At 44.2% G+C, this 25101-nt stretch overlaps 1 protein-coding gene across 2 annotated transcripts; it reads left to right on the forward strand.

Annotated features, from left to right (window-relative positions):
* Positions 1–23656, forward strand: LOC147616490 (uncharacterized). Of its 2 annotated transcripts, XR_015262503.1 has the most exons (11): positions 1–265; positions 629–694; positions 836–941; positions 17040–17082; positions 20120–20192; positions 20588–20675; positions 20762–20818; positions 22107–22185; positions 22262–22319; positions 22711–22805; positions 23002–23656. XR_015262503.1 is itself a non-coding variant. In XM_086777565.1 (9 exons), the coding sequence occupies exons 1-9, from the start codon at positions 195–197 to the stop codon at positions 22273–22275; spliced, it is 597 nt and encodes a 198-aa protein (XP_086633691.1). In that variant the 5' UTR covers positions 2–194; the 3' UTR covers positions 22276–22533. The 2 variants fall into 2 exon arrangements, 1 of the variants encoding a protein (XP_086633691.1); XM_086777565.1 differs by lacking the exons at positions 22711–22805; positions 23002–23656 and having other exon boundaries at positions 2–265; positions 22262–22533.
* Positions 23657–25101: the final 1445 nt, after the last annotated feature.

Consider the following 25101-nt stretch of genomic DNA (forward strand, 5'->3'; position numbering starts at 1 on the left):
TCGTCCCCAACCGAGGATAGTCTGGGAGCTCAGCCCGAGAGAGAGAGAGAGAGAGAGACGGAGACGGAGTCGCTTAAGGTTGGGGATAGTCTGGGAGCTCAGCCCGAGAGAGAGAGAGACGGACGGAGACGGAGTCGCTTAATGTCGACTTAGAGGGTTATACACCCAATCGACGGAGAGAGAGAGAGAGAGAGATGGGTAAGGCCAAGAAGACGAGGAAGTTTGCGCAGATGAAGCGCATGGTCACACCAGCATCTCTGCGACAGTAAGCCCCCCATATAGCTCATCGTTTTGATCGTTTTTACAGGGATCTTAGTTTCAGATTTCACACATATTACTTACCTTATTGTTACCTAATTACATTCGAAAACGCACAGTACTCACCCTAATTACATTTGAAAAATCGTAGTACATAACCTTAACCTTGATTACATGTGAAAAAACCTGTCAATGTACATATCCTGATTTCACATGTATATTAGAAAAGGAGGATTTATATGTTCTTTTCTGTTTGATGCGAGAGAAAAGGAGGATCAACTTTTTAAGTGATGACAGAAAGTTGTTCCTCACAAAATAAGGCTTGAAGTTTTTTCTCACTAATAAGGCTTGCTCATCCTCTTCCTTTTAGGCATAGGCAAGATGTTTTGAATGCTGGCAAGAAGGACCCAGAGAAGGAGAAGCTTCCTAGAAACATGTAAAACTTTGTCTACTTTTCTGTGCCTAGTTTTTTAATTTATTTGTCTTCTGGTAAAGCACATCACATTATGCATTATGCTACATTTGTGTATCGAACAATATAATACATAATATAATTCATACATTGTGCTTTTTGCAGACCAAATGTATCATCGGCTTTGTTTTTTAAGTACAATACTGCATTGGGCCCTCCTTATCAAGTGCTTGTGGATACCAATTTCATTAATTTTTCGATTCAAAACAAGGTCAGCTGATTGCATTTTTAATTTTGTAGTTTCAATGACCACCTTCTACATGCTTGTATGCTCTCACATGCATGCAAAATTTTATTTTTTGGCGCCGGGGGGGGGGGTGCACACATCACTTTTGAGACTGACACCTCTGCCCTCCACCAATGTGCAACTTACAATCCCCTCAAATGTTTGAGAGTCCTCACTTTGTTCATCCCCAAGCTCCCCTCTTTCCCACTTTCTCCAATCACTGGGCCTCTCTCCTCCCGCACACACCAGGATCCCCATCTCGTGGTTGTCGTCGGATTGCATCTCCGTTCAATCATATATGCCAGTCCCGACCCACTATGGGATATTCTTTCCTTCACTCGGCTTTTTAATACCTTGCATCTTCCTCGGCCAGCTCGTGCTCGACGCTTGGTTCAGTGGATGAGATATCTCTAGACATTCGGACGCAATAACAATAGTGCTTTCTTTGTGGGAAGCTCTTTCTTCTCCATGATATTGGCTTTTTCTTTTTTGTAAAAGAAGTTCCTGTCTGCCATTGAGGATGTGAATTGCAAGATCTTGAGCAGGGTTGATTTGGCACGTGATGAGGTTCTTCTGTTAGCAGTCATCTCCTGTCTGTACACTATGTTAGGGCCTCTGTTGTGGGTGTGCCCGCCTTTTTTTGGTGTCTTCCCATTTTTCCTCACTCTCCGTATTATTTCCCATTTTTCTGGAGCTGTGTGCGGGTTGTCGGCTGCCCCCAGGTGTCTGGCCGACTGAGTAAGTGTTGCCCATGTGATCTGGTGCTGCCTGATTGTATCCAACTATGCTGGCCAACTGAGTTTTTCTACAGGTCGTGGGCACTAGGGCAGCAATCGGCTGATTTTGAGCTGGCCGATTGGATTTTTCTGGTCGTGGGCTGCTGTTGGCTGTCTCTGAGCTGGCCGACCAACAGCCATGGGCCATATAAAATGGCCCCTTGCACACACACTTTATCATTGTATATTTCCGGGATTTATTGGTGTATATAGCAGAGTTACACTAGCTTCTCTCTCTCTTTCATCTTTGTATTGTTCTCTACAGTAGTTGTCTTCATTTCCGCTGTGCTTTCTGACATGGTATCAGAGCCCTAGATGGCTTGAAGCTTGGAGATAGTGGGACGTCGAGGGTTTGCTGATTGAGGTGCTGATTGGAGACTGTTTTGGGCTGTACGGGACTTGGAGATCGGGTAGAAGGCGGCCATCACCGTTGGACAGCCACCTTGCATTCTATTTGCAGCCTCTTCTTCTTCTTTTTTTCCCACCCACCCTCCCTTCACAAGACCTTGTGAACCCTTGAGATGGCAGATTTGCTTGAGATTGCTGAGAAGCCGACACTCGCCACGTTTCCGGTGGACCGCCAGTTGGACGGGAACAACTACGGCATATGGAAGGTAATGATGGAATCTGTTTTAGAGTCCTATGATTGTTGTTGGGGTTCCACGGCTGGAGTTGGAAGAAGGGGAGTTATTCTCTATTCGGAAGGAATGGGAGGCACAGGCACAGTTATGGGATCATGTTAATGCTGGAGTCCGTTCTTTCATCTTCCTCAATTGCACACCAGAGGTGATCAATCACATAAAGCATATGACGTTGGCTAGAGGGATTTGGCAGCATTTGGCTTCTCTCTACAACAGGGTATCACCCATGAAGAGAATCTCCTTGGAAGTTTAGATGCGGGTGATGAATACTGCAAAATCGTCGACGATGCGGGAGCACATCAACAAGCTGTAGGCTCTTCAGCAGGAAGTTCACGAAGTCGGGAAAGAGATATCGTCAGCGGATATGGCCATAACGTTGTTGTCACACTTGCCCTCTCAGTACTCATCATTTTACTCCTCTTTGATCACCAGTGATAGACTCAACACTATCACATGGGAGGAGCTTGTGCCCATGGTCTTGGACCAAGAAGAGCAATTCACGAACCCTTCACAGGGCGGAGGTGCTTCACCGCAAAGGATACTCGGGAATGGATTCTTGATAGTGGTGCTTCCAGGCACATGACTCCTTCCTGTGACTTCTTTTAGGATGTAAAACGGCAATCAGGTCGCATTTTCATTGGCGACAATTCCACCATACTGATTCACAGTGAGGGCCGAATGGAGATCATTCCCGATGGTGGCAGAGGGGGGAAGCATTCCTCTCGTGTTCTTTACATCCCCGCACTTGGTTTTCATTTGTTGTCAGTGCATGAGGTGTGCAAGACTGGCTTCCGGGTGGAGTTTGAGGAGCATTATGTTGCTCTACGGGACCGTGAGACTGGCTAGGTTGTTTGGGAAGGTGGTGTGGAGAATGGTATATACAAACTCTTCGCACTCTCCTTTTTGACAAGTTCTTAGATTGGTGATTTGTGGCACTTTCGATTTGGCCACTTGAATGTGGATGCGTTGCGGCGAGCTTTTCGGGACTAGATGGTGGTTGGCTTGCCAGATGTTGGCAGCAGGCAAGGATGCTGTAGTTCTTGCATTCGTGGTAAGCAGCACAGGGAATCTTTTCCGAAGTAGGCTTCCAGGCGAGCTTCGAAGCCTTTGGAGTTGGTACACAGACTTGTGTGGGCCTATGCAGGCACTGAGGTTGATCGTAGTAATGCACAACAGGGCCTTCTTTATATCTTTATATGGTGAGATCTTTAGCATCCAATTCACAGAGTAGAGAGAGCGAATAGAAGAGAAATAGATGACATAGTATTGGGTCCCAATTACCCACTGAAGGCCCCCCCTACATGTAGGAGTATTTGCTTTATTAATTCTTTGGAGAACTGCTGTACAATGCTTGAGAACCTGTCGGCTGGCCCATTCTGTTGTCTAGAGCTGTGAACAGCCCTTGGACAGGCTGATGAAGCCATGGGCCGGCCCTTTAGCTGGCCATAGGCATGCAATGTTTATGCTAATGATCCTAATGCAAGGTTGACTGCTACATGCACTAATCTGATAAATTCTCCGAGTGGGATAAGAGGACTGACTCCAAGGTTGACTGCAACATGCACTAATCTGATGAATTCTCCAAGTGGGTTAAGAGGATTGACCTCTATGGCTGACCTACATAGCTCGTGCCTGAGTGTCCCTGGATTGAGGGCTGACAATGGGGTCACGGCATACGATAAATATTCTTAGAAAAAGGTATTACTTTTGTACAAATATTGCACTGATGATGATGCAAGTGCGTCACTGTGTACCCCAGTGCAAGGTGCACGTTGTCCAAAAGGCATCACCACAAATGTCACGTGCACACCCGTGCCATGGCTAATCCTCTACATGAACAGTCTTAATCCTTGATTAGTCAGCATCAACATCATCATCATCATCATCAACAACATTGCCAACATCATTTACAGCACTAGAGGGGGTAGGGTATGAGTCGGCAGCCATATAGGCCTTTGGGTAGCAGTAGTCGGAAGCTAGCCTTGGGACCCTAGTAGCAAGCGGCAGTATTATGTTGAAGGCCAGCATCGTTTTGCAGCATTTAAGGCAGATTACTATGAATATTTGTCCACAGCAACTGGCCGACAGCACTTCTACTGGTTGGTCGTGTGCCTCAGCTCATTTATAAGCATTCAGTCATTATCAAGTCATTTCATCAAGTTCATTCATCAGTCAATCAGTCTCATACATTAGTAGAAGTTATGTAGAGGCGAGAGGTCAAGCATCTAATCATCAACCTTTTTGCACCATATTAAAATACAGAAAAACCTTGACACCAGTCTCTCTTCTTCTCTCTCCTTTGTCTTAATCCTGTATAAATCCGCATCTTGTTCTTAATCAGGCTTAGGGCTGTGGATTAGTACAACAAGGCTTTGGTGCATGCAACATTGGTATCAGAGCATTTAGGCTTAGCCACTACACATATTCCCAAGGAAGGTGCATAGTTCCAGCAAAAGAATGTAGTAGGGTAGCAGATGGAGTGGTTTGCAACAGGCGAAGCTAGAGGAAGCATTCCTTGAGGGTATGTATGCAAAACTAGTACATCATTAAGCTCTCAGATCAGTTTCAAAGGTCTAGCGACAAGCACAATCAGGTCCGGCAAGTGACCTGCTGAAATATGTGGTGCCTTCGTGTACCAATGTAGAAGGGCCATGTGAATGGATACTATGATGGAGGAGATGATGATAATGGTTATGTGGAAGATGAGAATGATGATGTGGCATCTTGATGAGCCACTCATAATGTAACCAAAGCCTATATTAGAGGCTATCATGAAATGAGAATGGAATATCTTTGACCTATCCTTTTCGTATACTTGCATCGTCTCTACACACACTTACACTCCTCAATCTTCCTTCTCTCTTCACTAGCTATGGAGGTGCCCATTTATGATCCCCCATAGCTCCAGAGTCCACAAGCATGCTTGAGCAAGCTCTACCATGATTTATAACATGGTATCAGAGCCAATTGTGGTGTCTCCTTTGAAGCAGTGGTTCAATTCATCGAGTTGCTACACCGGTTAGCCTACAATCCACAGCATACGCTAATTTGCTGCTGCCACCACTTGTTGTCAGACCTAGCTATGGCAGTTGTCTCTCTTCGACTCTGGGTTCTGAACTCTTTGAAAGACGGGGGACTTCAGGCAGGAGCATCTGTTTTCAAGGAGCTGCAAGAGCTGCGAGTGTTCTCTACGGACTTATGTGGGCTAGGGCTGGCTACTGAGGATGGTCTAGTGTCTGTCTCCAAGGGATGCCAGAACCTGCTATCTATCTACAAATGCAGGTCTTTAGACCGTGGCAAGGAATAGTCCACAACTGACTTGTTTTCGCCTCTACATTTTGTCTCCACTATCACCTGATCATACCACCGAAGAGTCTTTGGATGAAGGCTCTGGAGCTATAGATTAGTGTTGCAGGAGTTTGAAGCGTTTCTCCCTTTCTTGTTTGTTGACAGTAGTGAGAACCATCAAGAGGTGTGTGAGGCGAAGGCATACTATGAAGTGGAAAGGGTTGGTTGCAAGCTGGGGAGGGTGCCATAGACCACTTTGTATAGGCAGGAAGATTAGTTGGAACTGAGAGCCCTTGGGATTGGTTGTTGCCAAAGAAGAGGGAGCAGAGGGGTTTTTATTTTTTTGTAAACCATAAGTCCCAATTTGCACACCAACAGTGTGTGGTGGCTGTATAGTAATGAATTAGGTCAAAAGGACGAAAGGACCATACGTACGAGAGGTCAGAGCACATCAACACATCATGAAATGGATGAATGAGTGTATGTACAATGATGAATGTAATCCTGTACAAGAGGCCCTCTGATGTGAGGTGACTCTGAGTAGTAGACTGGCGAAGAAGAAAAGATGAGGTTGGTGTTACGACCCTGTGTTTTTCTCTGGACAACAAGCAGGTGGGCATAGGCACGGGATGGACAGTGTGAACGGCATCAGTTTGGATATGAAAAGGAAACCCATTTGTGGCCAGCCCAAGTGTGAAAGGGGACAAAAGGGATTTTAAAGTTTATAAGGTTTTTAAACCTTTGATGATAATAATAATAATATTTGGAAGCATGCGTTTTGCTAATTCTGCTTTTGGCGTTTTGGAGAAAAGCGAAGAGAATCGCATCTTTAAAAAGGGCGAAGAGTGGCGGATTCTAGAGGCAGAGTCGTCGTGTGGTAGCGCGGGCGCATCTCCTTGGAGCAGGCCACGTGTGGGCGCCAAGCGGCTGCGCGTATGGGCTACAGCCAGCAACAACGGGCGCCAGGCGCGAGACTCTCTGTAGCCAGTCAGGCAGCCAGGCGGGCGTCAGGTGAGAGACTCTTTGCAGCCAGGTCGGGCAGCCAGGTGGGCGTCAGGCCACGTGCGGGTGCTGGCGGCTGCGAGTGTGGAAGCAGCCAGCATAGGCATAACAAGGCGATTGGCGGGAATACTGAAGTGCACAGCTGCACAGTTCTCTCTCTCTATCTTGTGGAAGGGGCGGAGGACTGCAAGTGGTCAGAGAGGCACAGGGCTGAACAGCACACTTGATTCTATCTCTCTCTTGGAAGGAGGTGAGCTGAAGGAGGTGCCGAGGGGCTAACAGCTGAGAAACCTTTCTCTCTCTTTCTCTCTCTGAAACCGGCCTCTGATAGAAACCAAAGTGCGGTAGACTAGCAGTCACCCGTCCACTTGTAGTCTAGATGTGAAAACAAAACAGATTGGAGCTAGAGCGCCCAAATCTGAAAACAAAGCGACACCTGTTGGCCCCAAAGCTTGGCGCCCCTTGCGGTATTTCTTTATTAAATTCCAAAAATATGAATGGTTGAGTACAACAAAAATCAGCCAAGAGATTACACCTGTATGTCCAATCTGACGGCCCACAATCCTTCTTAGCACAGAGGATCTATGCACACAGATCTGTGTTTCACAATAACACACTGTGCCTCCCTCTGATCAGCCAACTTGCCAAGACCACTAAGCAGGGCAGCCATAAACATCTGGCATAACTCAAGTGCATGATACAACATCTCAGCCTTCATCCAAGCTTTCCACATACTGATCAGCCTCAAAGATCTTATCCTTTGTATGCAAAATGGGTGGTACCTTCTTCCCTCCTTCTACAATCTCAAAAGGCACCTTGCTTGTCGAGGTATGTACAGTGTTGTTATATGCAAACTCCACCAAAGGAAGATACTTTTCCCATTGTTGCTTGTGCTTTGACACATAACACTTGAGAAGATCCAACACTGTAGAGTTAGCCTCTTCTGACTGATCATCTGTCTGTGGATGAAATGACGATGAAAACTTGAGAGTTGTACCCATGTTGTCAAACAACCCTCTCCAAAAAAAACTCGTCATCCGTGGATCACGGTCACTAATGATAGACGTAGGCAAGCCATGATACTTGAAGATGTTCGCCATGAACAACTTCACCATATGATCCACTTTAATTGTCTTCCGCACGGGAATGAAATGAGCCTGCTTACTGAACCTACATATGATAGTCCAGATGCCATTATTTCCCGTTTGTGTCCGTGGAAGATCAAATACAAAATCCATGGCAATGCTCTCCCAAGGTCTATCTGGAATAGGTAAAGGCTGTAATAACCTTGGTGTCTTCTGACGGTCAAACTTTACCTTTTGACATACGATGCATTGCCTCACAAAGGCATCAACATCTCTTCTCAAGGTTGGCCAATAAAAGAAAGTCTCCACTGCTTTTACCGTGGCGTCAATACCTCTATGACCTGCATACGGTGGAGCATGACTTTCAATCATAACCTTGAGTCGCAATGGCCTGGTAACACAGAGTCTGCCATGCATCAATAAAAACCCATCTCTGAGAGTATAGTGCTCATGCCGCTGACCCTCAGACATCTGATCATACAACCTTTCAAAGTCCTCATCATGGGCATACTGCTCTTTCATTTCATCAAGCTCATGATGATAAGCAAGTGAAACTGCAGAGACCTGTGGCTTGCGTGACAAAGCATCTGCCACTACATTCTTTTTGCCTTCCACATGCACAATTTGGAAGTGAAACATTGACAAAAAGTTTGCCCAACGCATATGCTTCTCTGAAAGCTTAGTCTGCGTGAGGAAATAACGCAAGGTCTAATGATCTGTCTGAACAGTAAAATCAGCCCCAAGCAAGTAGTGTTTCCATGTAGAAAGAGCGTGAATTACAGCCAACATCTCTTTCTCATAAACCTGTAAATGCTTCTCAGCATCTTGCAAAACTCTACTCTCATAGGCTATGACATGTCCCTCTTGCATGAGAACTGCACCAATGCTACTTCCACATGCATCACACTGGACAACAAAAGCCTTTCGGAGGTCCGGTAACACCAATACTGGGTCCGAAGTAAGCTTTTCTTTGAGCTTTTTGAATGCTGTAATTTTCCGATCAGCCCATCTAAACGGAGTTGCTTTCTTCGTCAAAGCATGAAGAGGCGAAGCAATTTCAGCAAAGTGCCGTATGTAACGTCTGTAATAGGAACACAATCCTAGAAAACTGCGTACATCATGCACGGTCCTCAAAGCTGGCCAATTAAGTATTGCTTCTACCTTTGCTGGATCCATACGGACTCCATGACCAGACACAATATGCCCCAAGAAATGTATCTCCTGCAAAAAGAACTCACTCTTCTTGCCATTAACAACCAACCTATGGTTTTTGAGTTCTGCAAACACAATGGCCAAATGCCTTCTATGCTCTTCCTCAGTTTGTGAATGCACAATCATATCATCAAAGATTGTGCCCACAAACTCTCTATGAGGCCTGAAAATCCTGTCCATCATTCTGTTAAATGTGGCAGGCGCATTCGTCAAACCAAAGGGCATAACCAAGAACTCATACAACCCAAACGTGGTTCGGAATGCTGTCTTATGCACATCCTCGGGTCTAATGCGTATCTGATGATACCCGCTTTTCAAGTCAATACGACTAAAAACTGTGGAGCCCTGTAAGCGGTCCAAGATGTCATCGATCCTCGGTATGGGGAATCGATCCTTGATGGTATTCTTGTTCAGCGCCCTGTAATCAATACACATGCGCCAAGAACCATCCTTCTTCTGCACTAAGAGCACAGGTGAGCAAAAGGGTGATGAGCTAGGCTGTATCAACCCTTTATTCAAAAGCTCCTGCACCTGACTCATAATCTCTTCCTTTTGGGCTGCACTAACACGGTACGGCGGTCTATTCGGTGGAGTACTACTAGGAATCAGATCTATGACATGATCTTCTGGCCTCTCAGGAGGTAATTCTCCTGGCAATGACTCGGAAAAACAGTCTTGAAACCCACTTAAGAAATCAGTCCTGTCCTTATCTAACATTGACAAATTAGACTTAGACTCATTATCCTGTGCATCCTTTACATAAATCAAGTACGCGGAAAGATGCTTTTTCATTACTGATGAAATCGCCGAAGCGGATACAATAGGAACAGATTCCCCTTTGAGTTTTACATCCAATACATGTTCTTTTCCTCTATGAGTCAGAGTGATTTTCCTATTGTAAGTATCCACCACCGCATGTACCCTGTGGCACCATGGCATCCCCAACAAAACATAACAGCCATCCAAAGGCATGACGAAGAACTCTTCGCTGTCCACATAACCCTGCAAATGAAGCCGAAGCTTCCCAATGATAGGAGTAACGGGTTCTGCATACCCTGGACAAGCCATATTAGCCTCATGTAATGGCCCCATCTCCTCTGCGCGAATCCCCAATCGGCCAGCCAAATCTGGTGAAATGAAGTTGGCTCTAGCACTTGTATCAAAGAAGATCAAAGCATTCTGATCTCTCACTTTGCCCCATGCCCTGCACAACTCGTAGCTTCACCACCTGGCTGTTCCCCCACAAGATCAGGAATTAAGCCTGCATAAGGCTTTGGTTTCTTTGGCTTGGGCTCTCCTTTATTGTCAGAGTCCTTTTGGGACTTTCTTTTGGGACAATTGAATGACATATGCCCCTCTTCAGTACAGTAAAAACACTTTTGAGCATCTCTCAAAGCCTGTCTTTCCTCAGAAGTCCTCTTGGGCATTGGCAACTTCTTATACTTTGTCTCTGAAGACCCTTTAGCATCACGAGAAGCATGCCCAAATTTTTTAGCTTTCTTGCTCAATTTCTTACTGCCTTTAAACCCAGATGAACCACCCGTGAGTAACGCATTAGAGCATTTTCAATCATCTGTGACATGTTCGTTACTCGTCTTTATACAATAATCTCGTACCTCTTTGGGCAGCCCACAACAATACTTCTCTACCTGCTCAGATAATGGCACGGCACGATAAGAAGTCACTGGGAGTAGAGCTTCCCAAAACTTCTTGTTATAATCCTCCAAACTATCACACTTTGAAGCATCCAGCTTGTGCCATGCGGTCATAACATCCACCTCAAATGTAGATGTGAGCCATACGGAAGAGAAAACCTGTTTGAATTGGACCCATGTGGTGGGTGCTATGCCCTGCAAAAGAAGAGTAGACCACCACTGCAAAGCATTGCCCTTGAGAAAAGTGGCAGCTTTCCTCACCTTAGAGGACTCTGTGTAATTCCCACCAGAAAAAGCAGCATCAAACTGCTGTAAAAAGGTAAGTGCTTTAAGTTTATCCTTGGCCCCACTGAATGTGTCAAACTTCACTGCAGCTCCCCCTTCCTTGTAATCCTTCGCCTTTCCCATAGGCGTTAGATTATCATATGGAAGTGGTTTCGCAAGATTGCTGCCCCCAACATTCATACCCATCATTGGGTTAACATTTCCCATTCCCACACCAGGCATACCATACATTCCAGCCATGTTTCCAAACATTGCTTTCGGCATACCTGGCTGCATACCACCAAACATATTGCCTTGCATCCCAGGTTGCATGCCTCCAAACATATTTCCTTGCATACCGGACTGCATACCACCATACATATTCCCTTGCATGCCAGGCTGAAAATTGGCTCCAAAAGGCCCATACATACCCATGCCTCCCTGAGGGTAACCCCCAGTCATGGATTGGAACACCGAACCACCACCAAAATAACCTGGATGCATATTCTCCTGAGGAATAGGTGGCTGTCCATAGAAGGAACTCTGTGGATTAGCACCAAAAGCATGCTGCATGTTTGGAAACTGTCCAGGAGATGGATCCTGTGGAGTGGCACCACTATGACCCTGAGGAAGATTCTTTGAACGAACCTTCTTCTTCTTTTTCTCGGGCTCTGTGCGGGGCTCTGTGCGAGATCTCATAAATTCAGCAAATCTCTCACTAAGTGTGAGCTGCATAAAAGTGTCCATAACACTAGCCAAGCGATCTTTGAACCGAGCATCATCATCCTCTTTACCATGCACATCTTTTGGCTGTGTTACATCCTCATAGGGCTCAACATCTGCAGCCTGTTCTCCTGCAAAAATCTCCTCAGATACATCTCGCTCAGGAGAAGTCTCTTGCTCTTCTTCTTCATGATAGAAGTACTCATCCTCTGTATCAGACATGTTTGCTAAATTTTCAGCGATGGCTTTCTTCAAAGCAACCACGAGCTCACCCCCTTCAGAAAGTTGATGATTGGGTCCCGGCAACGGAACCTTGAAACCGGCCTCTGATAGAAACCAGAGTGCGGTAGACTAGCAGTCACCCGTCCACTTGTAGTCTAGATGTGAAAACAAAACAGATTGGAGCTAGAGCGCCCAAATCTGAAAACAAAGCGACACTTGTTGGCCCCAAAGCTTGGCGCCCCTTGTGGTATTTCTTTATTAAATTCCAAAAATATGAATGGCTGAGTACAACAAAAATCAGCCAAGAGATTACACCTGTATGTCTAATCTGACGACCCACAATCCTTCCTAGCACAGAGGATCTATGCACACAGATCTGTGTTTCACAATAACACACTGTGCCTCCCTCTGATCAGCCAAGACCACTAAGCAGGGCAGCCATGAGCATACATCTGGCATAACTCAAGTGCATGATACAACATCTCAGCTCATACATACATATGCTGTCCAAACTCTGTCTCAACCCTTGTCAATCTGCCATACCCCTCCTCTCACAAGGGGCCAGATAACTCATATCTGCAACAGACATCAAGCAGTAGAAAGAGAGATAGATGAACAGAAACGGAGCTTACCAAATTCAGCTCGTGAAACAGCACTGGAGGAAGCAACGGTACCAATCTATACTTGCAGGCACTTGTTTCCACAACCCTGCTTCACACATGTGTTTGTACTTGTCTGTACCCTCCTCCTTGTGTTCACTTCTATGCTGTCTTTGAATGTACAGATCTGAAAAACAGCCCCGTACCCGTCTGTACTACCTCGGGATACGTGCCAAGAATTATCCTTGCAAGCGCCGCCTGCTGTTTGCACCTGTGCTCGCCTGAATCAGCGCAGCCAGATCTGTCCAGCACTTGTCCAACGCCGCCTGCAGCAGCTCTGTTCAGGGCAGCTTGTGTCAGCCCTGTCCGTACACTGTACGGCAGCCGTACAGGGCTGTACGGCCTGTACCTGAACCTGCAGCCACCTGATGATGGTCGCCTGCTATGGCTGCCTATGTTCCACAGCTCAACGCGGCCTGTACTCAACAGTACCTACAGTCGTACAGAGTTGTACGGCTGTTGTACGGCCTTCTCCTGCACACAACACACAGAAAACAGCAGCAACACACAGATACAGCAGTCGCCTCCTCCTTCTGTGCTTTTCCACGCTTCCCCACATGCAAGTATGCTCCACGATTTCCAAAAGCTAGAGAGAGGGGGAGGAGAGAGAAGCACTCACTCCAAAAGTGGAGTGGCCTCCTCCCCATAAAAATCCTAGGGCCCCCAAACTTTAAAAGTTCCCTAGGGCCACTAAGGCCTAGGGGCAACTTTTATAAACATTAAAAGTTTAATGTTCTAGTTTCCCCCTTCACACCTAGGGATGTCCACACATCTTAAACTCTGTCCGGGCACCCCCCATGTGAATCATTCAATATTCTGACTCTGCAACCACCATGCCCACACTTGTGCTGTTCCATTTTCACAGGGCCATGACACTCTCTCTCTCTCTCATCGTGGATTGCAGGCCTTGTTTTAGAGATTGGGATACAGAGGATCAAGCTACATATACACAAGATGATGTTCTTGGAAGAGATGTCGTCTTGGACTTATGTGTATTCAAGGATTGCTCGACACGCCCTCTATATTTCTCTCTCTAGGTTTTGGCAGCCGTGATTTGATGGTATATCTGTCATGGAAACAGGACATTGGTTTTCGAGAAGAAACTGGACTTTGGTATCGAGGTAATAGGCCTATGGTTTATGGGATACAGGTCTTTGGTTTATCGGATACAGGTCTTCGGTTTCATGTGGAAAACATGTCTTTGGATTAATGTGAACAGGTTGTAGTTTTCTCGAGGTTACATGCAAGTTGTGACTATAGGGGAGAGGACATATGGTTTGGTACAGCCCTATTTCTATTTGGGAAAGGGTTTGAGGGATCCATCATGGTAGCGATGGAGAAGACCTTTTCAAGCAGGGAGGTGTTGTACAGGTGTGCCTTCTCTATGGAATGTTTTGCTGTAATAACGAGAGTTCTTATTTGGAATTCCTGGGTGAAACTATAAAGGATCCTATTTGTGGAGGATTCTACGAGTTGTACTTTGTACTCAAATTTTTGAACAAGTAAAGAAATACCGCAAGGGGCGCCACTGCGTTTTGGGGCCAATCGGTGTCCTTGTACTATTTGCAGGAGCACTCTAGCTCCCCCTGTTTGTTTCCTTTTCCAGGCCCCCATGGGAGATGAAGTGTTTTGTGTGCGAGTGTTTGTTTCACTGCCCGTCAGATTTCTGAAGGCCGGTTTGAGTCGGAGCTGAAGCATGGTTGGTGTTGAAGGCTCGCGTCGGTGGATGCGGTAGGTTCTGGTGACAAGGGTGCGGCTATACTTGAGGGGTGCAGACAAACACAAATCTGCAGATGAGTGGACTTCAGGAGAAACGCAGATCTGAGGAGCAGAGGGCTGCTGTCCCGGGCATGGTGTGCTGTCATCACGAGGTAGGTGGTGAAGAGGTGAGCAGAGAAGGGCTGCTGTCCTGAGGTAGGTACTGTAGGTACTGATCTGCAGGTATCAGAAACTGAGCGCTGCAGGTCTGCAGGTACAGAGGTGATGTCACGCTGCTGTGCAAGGGTGCTGCAGGTACTAGTGCAGGCTGGAGTGGAGCACTACAGGTAAAGGTGCAGGGCTCTGCAGAGATCCGGTGATGGGAATGGCTGCTGCAGAGGTGCTGTTCAGGGAGCGCTACTGTTGTGGTGTACAGGGCACTGCTCAAGATCACGATCAAGGTTGTACACAGGCCTGGTGGGCGCTGCAGGAGTGATTGCCGAGATGAGGATGATGAGTGCAATGAGGGGTATAAATACCCACAGCCCCCAAGGAGGCTGCCAGTCGGCTGGGTAAAGAGCAGGCCTGGTCGGCTGGAAAAAAAGGGGGGTCAGGTCGGCAGCCCACGTAGGGCTGCCCCCCCCACACTTGGCCCCTTCTTGAGGGCCCTTTTGGGGCTGGCCACTAGACCACTTTGGGGCTGGCCAAGGTAGCTTCACATTGTGTGTTTCTTGAACATCAAAGCGCCACATTGTTTGGGGCTGTTGGTTTTGTTTTTACAAGGAAATGATGCATGCAGCAAGGTATATGGGCTGATCACACCCGAGTTGTTTTTGTTGAAGAAACTTGGCTGAATTCAGGTAGTGCAGGCATTAAGTACCAAGCAGGGGGCTGAAAATGATGCAACACCTGAATTCTGGAGCAACCCCATCAACGTGTGCAGGCACTAGGCGATAACCAGAGAGGGGGACAGTTTGCAGAAGGGGCCTGATTTGCTGCCAGAGGGCCATGAATCCATGCGCAGAAAGAGGGGGGTGGGGGGGTGTTTCACCTTTTTTTGCAAATAAGAAGGTGACGAAACACTTTTTTGTTGTGGTTTGGCTGTATAAAGGGGCTGGCTCCTTGGGCATGGGTGTAGCCCGTATTTTTTGTTTGTAATGGGGTAAGGATACAAGTCTTAGCGTATAGCATTAAAATATTCTATAATTGCAAAGAGTTGTGACTTCTCATGAGAAAAGTTGGCGACTGTTCGTGGAGTTCTGATTCAGCCAAGAGGCACCCAAAATTGTCACAACATGGCAAGAGAGGCTAGACTATGCCTTCATAAATCTCGTGTTGCCTGGGCCAAAATTGGATGGGACATTCTCTTCCTTTGGGGATCCTACAGTTGGATTTTGTTTGCTCTGATACCATTGTTAAGCTTTTAGCTTAATTAAACATAATTAAAGATCTTAATACATAAATACTTGAGTAAATAGGAGTCAGAGAGCAGAAAGTTGTGTTGTTGCATTGAGACACAAGGCCTTCTTATGTAGGGCTTGAAAGCTACAAATGGAGAGGCAGAAAGTTACAAATGGAGAGGCATATCGTTGACGAAAGGGTATGACTCTTGAATGAATAGGTATGTCCTTTGGACATAGAGATGTGTCCTTTGATCAATTGAAGAGATGTGTCCTTTAGTGATGAACATGTGACAAGGTCTGATCCTTTACTGGTGTCCTTTCAATGTTAAGACTAATCAATCAGTAGTTATAAAGTCACAATTGTGACATGCATGTGGATACTCACTCAAGAGAGGCTGAATTTTCTACCTAAATGGTCTTCTTCAGTTTCTTGTGCCAATTTGTGGCCAGTGTGTTGTTCCAAGTGTGCTACTTTACGTGGGTAGCCTGTACGGATGCCATGTCATCAATAGCTGGCTTGATTTGCTGTTGCTATTTGGTGTCCTTGTGTTGCTCTTGATTTGCCCATGTTGTTGGATAGCTTGTTTTGAGCTTGTCAAATCTTTCCGGGGGCTAGTCGTGCTGATTTAGGGTTGTTCCGGGCATCCATAATGCCTGCTTGTGCTTGTGGGTGACGCCTGCAACCAATCCTTTGATGTTTACGCAACATAAATTCATCTACGACTCCGTTGTTGCTTGTTTTTGTGCCCAGGAGTGACCATTGGTGCCAATTCTTTGTTTTTAGCATTCCCATCACCGTGAGGATACAATCCAGGTGCTAGTCGGGGCATACCAGTGATGCATGTGGACCCGGAACACCAGTTTCGAGATTGCTTCACTCCAGTGATAGGCGGGGAGTTGGTGGGAAGGCTCAACATCGACACCACTATTTGGTATTTATATTCATTTTTTGTTTATGGCAAATGTGGCAATCATAGCCTGGAGAACATTGTACAAATAAAATACTAATATACTTGGTATTTGTGGGAGGCGGGGGGGGGGGGGGGGGGGGGGGGGGGCGGGGGGTCGGCTTGGGTTCCGGCCCTATTGTGGTGTCTTTGAGCATATTTCATTTTTCAGCTATGTCCATGTTTTGTGCTGTTTCCATTTCAAAAAGTGTTTTATTGTTATTTACGAGGTGTGCCCAATACGTGCTCACACTCGGTAGCGTGAATTACACCATCCTCCTCAAGAATAGAACCCAATGCAGCCATAGCATCTCCCCTCTGTGATGGGAGCTTGCCATGTCGTCCAAGGATATCCTGGATTTGGGTGGATGGATGAGGTCTTTGAGATATGGGGCGTTTGGCTCTCAGAAGGGATTGTGCATGCTCAGTACCAATGAGAGAGAGAGAGAGAGAGAGAGAGAGAGAGAGAGAGAGAGAGTGTCTTGCTAACAATGCTGTTGCCTTGCAGTTGGACTTGGAGAAAGCAATGATGGATTGTTTGTATGCAAAATGTGAGACTTTTTTTTCTTCCTATGGAGTGGATAAGTCGTGCTTTTGGCAAAAAAACTGGATTTGATGATGCACTATTAAGTTAAAAAAGAATATAGGCATTATTTCTTAATGTAGTTCCACAAATGTTTTGCTTGAGTGTTTGTAAAAATATGTCATTGTGGTATTGAAAGTTGAAGTTCCAGTGTTCCAACATTTTGTAAGAAGTAGATTGACTTAATGTGACTGGAACTTTGGGGTCAGTGACTCCTAAATCTCAAGTTCTCTGGGACTGAGTACCTATGAAACACGATGTTTTGGCAAATGAAGAATCTTCCACTAGCATTTAATGTAAGTTGCACATGCCATAAGGGACACAAGTGGATAAGTCATGCTTTTGGCAAAAAAACTGGATTTGATGATGCACTATTAAGTTAAAAAAGAATATAGGCATTATTTCTTAACGTAGTGCCACAAATGTTTTGCTTGAGTGTTTGTAAAAATATGTCATTGTGGTATTGAAAGTTGAAGTTCCAGTGTTCCAACATTTTGTAAGAAGAGTAGATTGACTTAATGTGACTGGAACTTTGGGGTCACCGTGTCTCCTAAATCTCAAGTTCTCTGGGACTGAGTACCTATGAAACACGATGTTTTGGCAAATGAAGAAGCTTCCATTGATCAGATCTATCAAACAACCAGAAGTTCTCTTCTTGAAGATGATGGAACGTAAATTGGCTCAGCCCACATTCCTTTGGCAGACCCAGAGCAATTATATAGGTAGACAGACTTACATGACGGACACAACCTGCTTGTCACATTATTTTGAGTTTATCCAAGGACCAATACGTTCCAGCTTGTTTGAAAATTACCCAAGCATGGTCAAGCAAGCCTCGAATTGCAACAGTGACCCCAAAATTTCATTTGAAGGGCTCTTATAGCCTTACACATCTATGAAGGGTATTTTAAAAAAATAAAATTCTAATATTCCTGTGGCTAATCTACGCTCTATACTGTGCTCTTAATCAAGATTTTAATGCACGGAATCAAGTAGCCAGAAATCCTGTACTTAAAATAGAGAGATGTTTGCCTACACATGCAACAACCTGAACTAGATTCCAATGGTCCCGTGGCTTCCCCGACCCTCCTCCCTATATCTCTCTTGGAGATGACTTAGCTTCAAGTTTTGCTATGTTTTGGGACTGAATCTGGAAGTCTTCTGGTTGCATCTTTAGGCGCTTGGAGCTAATGGTGGACTACAAAACATGCCCAAGTCGTGCTCTAAACATGCACTCATGCCCTCCAATGGCATCCAGTCCTGCTCCATCATTACCAGCCTGCTCATTCTCATAGGTCAGTGCCTCGACATGGAAACCCTTTGCAGATGTGCTGTGTGCATTTACCTCTGGCCTCTGTCACTTTATCAATTAGGGCTCACAAATGGTGCACTCATCTAATCTTTCTTTGTCCCTAGTGGTGTGGCACATGCATCGATGTCGGAGATGATGAATATGTCATTCCCTTTTCCTTACCTTGAACAGTGGGGAGGAGAGTCATCCCCCATACACATCTGGTCGGCCTGTAGCAAAACCTGCTCATATTTGTTCATGCTGAAACCTGCCCTGCACAGGCGATATTGTAGTGTCAAGCTACATCAAAATAAAATATGTCTGTGCGGTAGGATTGTCAGAAAGGGCAATGCTAGTATACTTGTTGCGTTTGGGAGTCTCATTTTGCCGGTAGAATGGTTAAAATACTTGTTGGAAAGTATTTCTCAACCATTGTAACAACCTCGATGGAGTTTAACCGTGATGCTTCACCCACCCTTACTTCATGGTGCAGGAATGAAACCCTCACCAACGTCTTGACCTTGCGATGGTCTAGACCAAGTGGTGGCATGGATGATCCCAGAGGTGTTGAATTGGTGCATGATTGGAAACACACTATACAAAGGTAGCTGTTTTTGGTCCAAACAGGAAAATGCAGCCAAGTGGTTCTTCAACATCAAGTATCCTCGTGGAGTGAGAATGAGGGCAGCCATGGGGTATAGAGCCCCCAGGTGGGGATCATGGGGTATGAAGCCCCGAGATGCTCAGCCTGGTCGCCATGATACAAGGATGAGTGGAGGAACAAGGGGTTGTAGGTTTTCAAGAAGCGATCAGGCTCTCAGCCCAAGAAAGGTACAAGTCTTCAACCCAACGAGGGGACAAGAAGAACAGGTGCAGGTTTCTAATCGTAGAACAGAGTTTTAAAGATTGGAGCAATCCAAGGTTGCGGTAGGTGGTTTTCAAGACAAGAACCAAGTGGGCAAGAGTGCCTCAAGTTTTGGAAACAGGATGCCAAGGATGAAGTCTACATGCAGTTAAAAGGATGATGTTAGTCATCCAAGTTTAGTTGGATTCCTGTCATCAAGCTGAACTGGAGGGGATGTCACATGCACAACATATGGACATGCTTAGTCCCCAGTTTTAGGCTGTGACTAGAAACCTACATTGTTTAGCCATAGTGTAGGCTAGGTATTTTGTGAGGGAATTAGATCCGTTTTTGTGTCCCCTAAAACAGGCTGACTTCTGGTCTACTGGCTGACTGCATTTTATGTGATTTTGGGAGCCTATAAATAGGCATATTGAATCCCACTTGTATTCATCTGATCGCAGGTTTGTGGGACAGGTCATATGCATAGGTGTTACCTTTTTGGAGGCCATGTTGACTAGGATCTATGTACATATTGATACATATATACGGAAAACACACACTCTCTCTCTCTCTCTCTCTCTCTCTCTCTCTCTCTCTGTTTGAATGGCAAATACAAACACCAACCTTCGGGTTAGCTGAATGTAAGCAGAAGTCAAGGCAAAATGTTGTCCAACCATTTCTACTTGAAGTTGTTCTCCAAACATCTCTATTTAAATGTTTGCTCCACCATCTTTTGCTCAACTCAAAGCTTCCTGCCCTTATTTCTACTCAGCAAGTACTTTGTAATACTGTGCTTATTTTAAGTAAGCTAGATGTAATTAAGCTATTTGGGAGCTTTGCGCCGTAATTTGTTTTTTTCTCCTTCAGGTACTCCTTGCATTACAGATTGTGTTATGGCAGAGTTAGAGAAGTTGGGTCAAAAGTATCGTGTGGCTCTCAGGTATTCTTTTCTTATCAGGACTTCTCATTGGTGTGTGTTTAGGATTTGCACAATGTGAACAATCATTATTATAAGGACTAGTTTTTGAAATTGCATCGCAAATGGGTAGGAGAGTTCAAGGGACAAAAAAGAGAATTGAACATGCATTCACTCATGGTGTGCATGGATGGATGGATGCATGCATGTATGTATGTATAAATGGATGGATGGATGGCTGCATGCATGTATAAATGGATTGATGATGCATGTATGCATGTGTTTGTGTGTGTGTTTGTATGTATGTATGGATGCCTGCATGTATGCATGTGTGTGTGTGTGTGTGTGGACGCTTGCATGCATGTATATATGCATACATATTAGGAACTTAAGTTTGGTGTGAATGATTCTCTTTGCAGGATTGCAAAGGATCCAAGGTTTGAGCAATTGCCATGTACACACAAGGGAACTTACGCAGATGATTGTATTGTTGAAAGGGTTACTCAAGTAAGTTCACTTTGATCCTTTACAACAGACACTTGATTTATCTGAATGAATGTTCTGCTCACTTCCTCTCTTTTTTTTGGGGGCAGCATAAATGTTATATTGTGGCCACATGTGATAGGGATCTGAAACGACGCATACGGAAGGTGTGTAGGCTTCTTAAATGTTCCAAAATGTTGGTATTGATTTTTTAATGTGACTGTACTCTCTAATTACGAGAATTAGCACATGTTTTTCTCTTGTTAAGGCATAATTAAGGCCAGGCTCAATGTGACATGGCATTCTGGTTTCTGCAACTTGCCAACCAATGCTTTCCGATGCTGTTATTGATGGTGTCAAACTGTTGGCAACAGCTCCTCCAAGAGCCAAAACATGAGAACGTGGTTGGGACCTTGCCGGTGCCAAGTTTGACTGCTATGCTTAAAAGTACAGCAAACGACTCAACTTAACATGTTGGGAGGGTTTCACCTTAGCATCTGGGGTTTAGTTGTGCAGCTCATAGCAGCAGCTATACGTGGGCAGGACCAAAAAATACGCTGCATTCCCTCCGGATCTGCCTTGCAACCACCATTGCCCAGCCTCTTGGTGAACTTTTCTGCAACTGGGAGTCTCCATCATGACTCTCCACAAAAAGACCTTTGCAAGTGTAAAGGTATCATTAGTTTCCATACCCTTGTAGCCTCTTATTCCAAGTCTCTGCTTTCTAGGTCACCCTACAAGCCATACATGGGTTTCTAAACTGCTTCAATGGGATTATTAGAACTCCCTATCCAGAAGCCAACTGCTAACCCACATTATACTTCAACCCTATCCCTCAACCGGTCTATGCCGAGGATGACAGAAATCACCAGTTTTTGCCTACATTGCATTTAAACTCTGAGGCTTCTCCAAAGGCATTTAACAAATAAAACAAGTAAAGTAGCATCTGTGTGTTTGTGTGCTTGCAAGAAGATAGTATCACAAGAAGAAAACTATGAGAAATGATTTAGCCACTGGACAGGGTGTATATGGAGTACTAGCGGGAATTTTGATAAGTGTCTCCACTGCTAATGTATGTTTCTTGATTTTGGAATGAAAAGTGGGATGAAACACCAACTTTGATAACGTCGCACTCGAGAGAGTTATTTGAGGCTCTTCTTCATAAAGTAAGAGATATGTCCACTCTGTGAGAAATGATTTAGCCACTGGACAGGGTGTATATGGAGTACTAGCCGGAAATTTGATAAGTGTCTCCACTGCTAATGTATATTTCTTGATTTTGGAATGAAAAGTGTGATGAAACCCTAACTTTGATAACGTTTCAATCAAGAGAGTTATTTGAGGCTCTTCTTCATAAAGTAAGAGATATGTCCACACGGATCTGATGTTGCAACACCAGTGTGGATGTATATGGCTTCGAAGTCTTTAAGTATCCTGCTTTGGGTAACTATGCAGATACCAGGTGTTCCTATCATGTACATCACGCAACACAGATATTCCATCGAGAGATTGCCAGAAGCAACTATAGGTGGAGGTACGCTCAAAATTAATGTATTATTATATATTAACTGGGCACATTGATGTTCTTTTGACCTGACTATTGTATGCAGCTCCTCGCACATGATCCCATAGAAGAGGAAGTGGAGTTCTTGATGGTGAAAATCAAAGGTCAAAGTTTGTTACTTGAGGATGACTGTTTAGAGTTTTTATTTATTACATTTGAGAGAAAATTTCTGACAGAGCGCGTGGTCTTCTGCTTCTTGAGAGAAGAGACTGAGGTTATCCAGGATTTTTGTTCCTTCAGTTCTTGCGTAATCCATTGCTTGTTTTCTGTATATCAAATGGACATGTGCAGCTGAATCATTAGAAACCATTCTTGTTTCATTGTAAGTAGTTCTAGTTCAGTTGAGCTATAAAGCACTTCTCCTGCTGTGCGCGTGTGTTTACGAACGTCTCTAGGTAGCCCTTTGTGATAACTCCCAAGTTTTTATGGTCTTATGGTCTTGTTCATGCATATCCTGGTGAGCAACTCATCAATTGTGTTGTCTGAATTCCTCAGTTTAAGCATGATTAGAGACATTGCAACAGATTCAAATTCTACAGCCACCCCAAGGTGCTAAGATGTTCAAGTTTGCACGTGGGTATTCCTAACAGGTAGACAATTTTATTTCAAGCTTTTGTGTCAGAGAAAAATAGATGTAGAGAGAGCATATCTAGGAAAAAAACGTACCAAGTTTTCCTCACAACATATGTCACCTAGTTGCATGGCATTCATGGAGCACATCTTGCTAGCCAATGCCTTGTGGGTGACTTTCTCTATTGCTACTTTGTGACGGTGTTGGTGTCGTAGGGTGTAGTTTTGTCGAGATGTGGTACCAAAGACATTTTGACAAGGATCCTGACATAAGTAACTAACCATAGCCCATCCTTGATTTTATAGCTTTACACAATAGCTTATTATATTCATGGTTCAACTCTATCATCGACTATGGTCTTGAATAGCCCTAAACTCCAAAAGCATTCTTTGTGAGTTTGAAGACAACCAAGTGCTAATTTTTAATTGTTGATTGCTGGAGCCAACAGATGTATATTTGATATAGTTGTGAAGGGAATACTTGCTTTTGAGGAGCATGTAGGCTCAACTCTTAGCTCAGCAGATATTGTGGAAACCAAGGGCATTGGAGGGGCCACACGTTAGTGGGAAAATGTAGAGAGAAAGTGGCTTGCTTTTCCTAAAACTTGAGCTAACTCTGCATGCAACACCTCAAGTTGAGCTTTACATGCAACATCATGCTTCGTGCCACCTCATCTACTTCATTAAAGAAAGTGCCAACTTCAACTCTAATCAATGTTGTGCAAAATCTTCACAAATTTAGTCATAACCTTGTAGGCAAAGAGGAATGTCGACAAATGTCTGTAGATTTAGTTAGTGGATATATTACTGATCCCCCTACTTCCTTTTGTATGTTGTAAGAGATGCTACTTGAAAAGAGGCTTCAAAAATGCAAGTTTTGAGTTTCTTGTTGTCAAATCATTGATAGGGTGCAATATCTGTAGTGAGATTAAAGTAGAACTTGCATATGTGGGGATAGTCTAATGAATTGTTTATATGATGACAATAAAGAGTAATTCCAAACAATCTATAAGTGATAATGAGTAAGGTGTGAACGTGATAACCAATGAGTGTTAGCTCAATCAATAAGGCATTTGATAACCTAGCATGAAGTTGTAGGTTCAAATCCCGTTGGTCACTTAGCATGGTATGTTTATATATATATATATATATATGGTGTGAATGTTTTAACACAACCCTTTGTCATCCTATTGGTCTAGTTAAAGTTTTACCCCTATCTACAAGGCCACGGGCCCATGGGATCCCAATACTTGCAAAACTATCATGATGGGTCATACATTGGTCAAATTTATAGATTTGTTCTAGAGTTGGAGATTAGCTTCCTAGTAGACATGAAGTGCATCACACTTCAAATTTCCTTTTGAAAAAAGATGCGAATATATATATATATATATATATATATATATATATATGATGTGTGAATGTTTTTTCATCCTCTTGGACTAGTTAAACCATTACCCCTATCTACAAGGCCACAGGCCCATGGGATCCCAATACTTGCAAAACTATCATGACTGGTCCTACATTGGTCAAACTTTATAGATCCGTTCTAGAGTTGGAGATCAGTTTCCTAGTAGACATGAAGTGCATCACACTTCAAATTTCCCTTTGAAAAAAGATGTGAATATGATGCACAATGCAAGATGATGATGATGCTTATTATGATACTACTAGGTAGTATTGTACTTGAAGGGCATCATGTGCACATGACTAGGAAATATTTGCACATGAGATAATCCTCACAAGTCACGTGTTATAATGATAAGTCTAATGTTGTGGTGGTACATTTTAATGAACCACAATGACAAGTATGTGGATATGTTTTCAAGAAGAAGAGCATTGATACATAGGCAAAGCATTTTGCAACTATCATTTGAGTATAATGGATCAAATGTTTTCTTAATTGTGTAGGTAAGAAGCATGGAAAGCAACAATGATAGAGATTTGATAAAGTAGAGATGAAAGAGTAGTGAAAAGAAAGAGACTTGCAAAAAATGAGAATTTGTAGGATTTGTAGGTGTCATTGATTAAAGGTATGTGTGTTGAAAATGTAGGATATGCAAAGAAACAATTATTGGTGGAGCAAACCTCATAAGTGTGCATTGTTTTGGACATAGCAATCACCAAATTTTATGGATATATGCATTGAGTGTAGTAGATTTGAAAAATGTAATGTATGTGGCTATTAATGACTTGGAAATTTTAGGGTACATGGATATTAAAGGACACAAACACACTTTTGATTAACTCACATAATTATAGATTTGATAGTGGTAGTGGAAACAATGCGACCGATCAATTTGATTTGGATGCAAA

This window comes from Cibotium barometz, chromosome 38 (assembly GCF_041138505.1).
Source record: "Cibotium barometz isolate CiBa-2024 chromosome 38, ASM4113850v1, whole genome shotgun sequence".
Lineage (NCBI taxonomy): Eukaryota > Viridiplantae > Streptophyta > Polypodiopsida > Cyatheales > Cibotiaceae > Cibotium > Cibotium barometz.

Coding starts and splice junctions, on each gene's coding strand:
- LOC147616490 (XM_086777565.1), top strand. CDS start 195: ATGGGTAAGGCCAAGAAGACGAGGAAGTTTGCGCAGATGAAGCGCATG. Junction 20,193..20,587: donor AAGTATCGTGTGGCTCTCAG/GTATTCTTTTCT, acceptor TTCTCTTTGCAG/GATTGCAAAGGATCCAAGGT. Junction 20,676..20,761: donor TTGTTGAAAGGGTTACTCAA/GTAAGTTCACTT, acceptor TTTTGGGGGCAG/CATAAATGTTATATTGTGGC.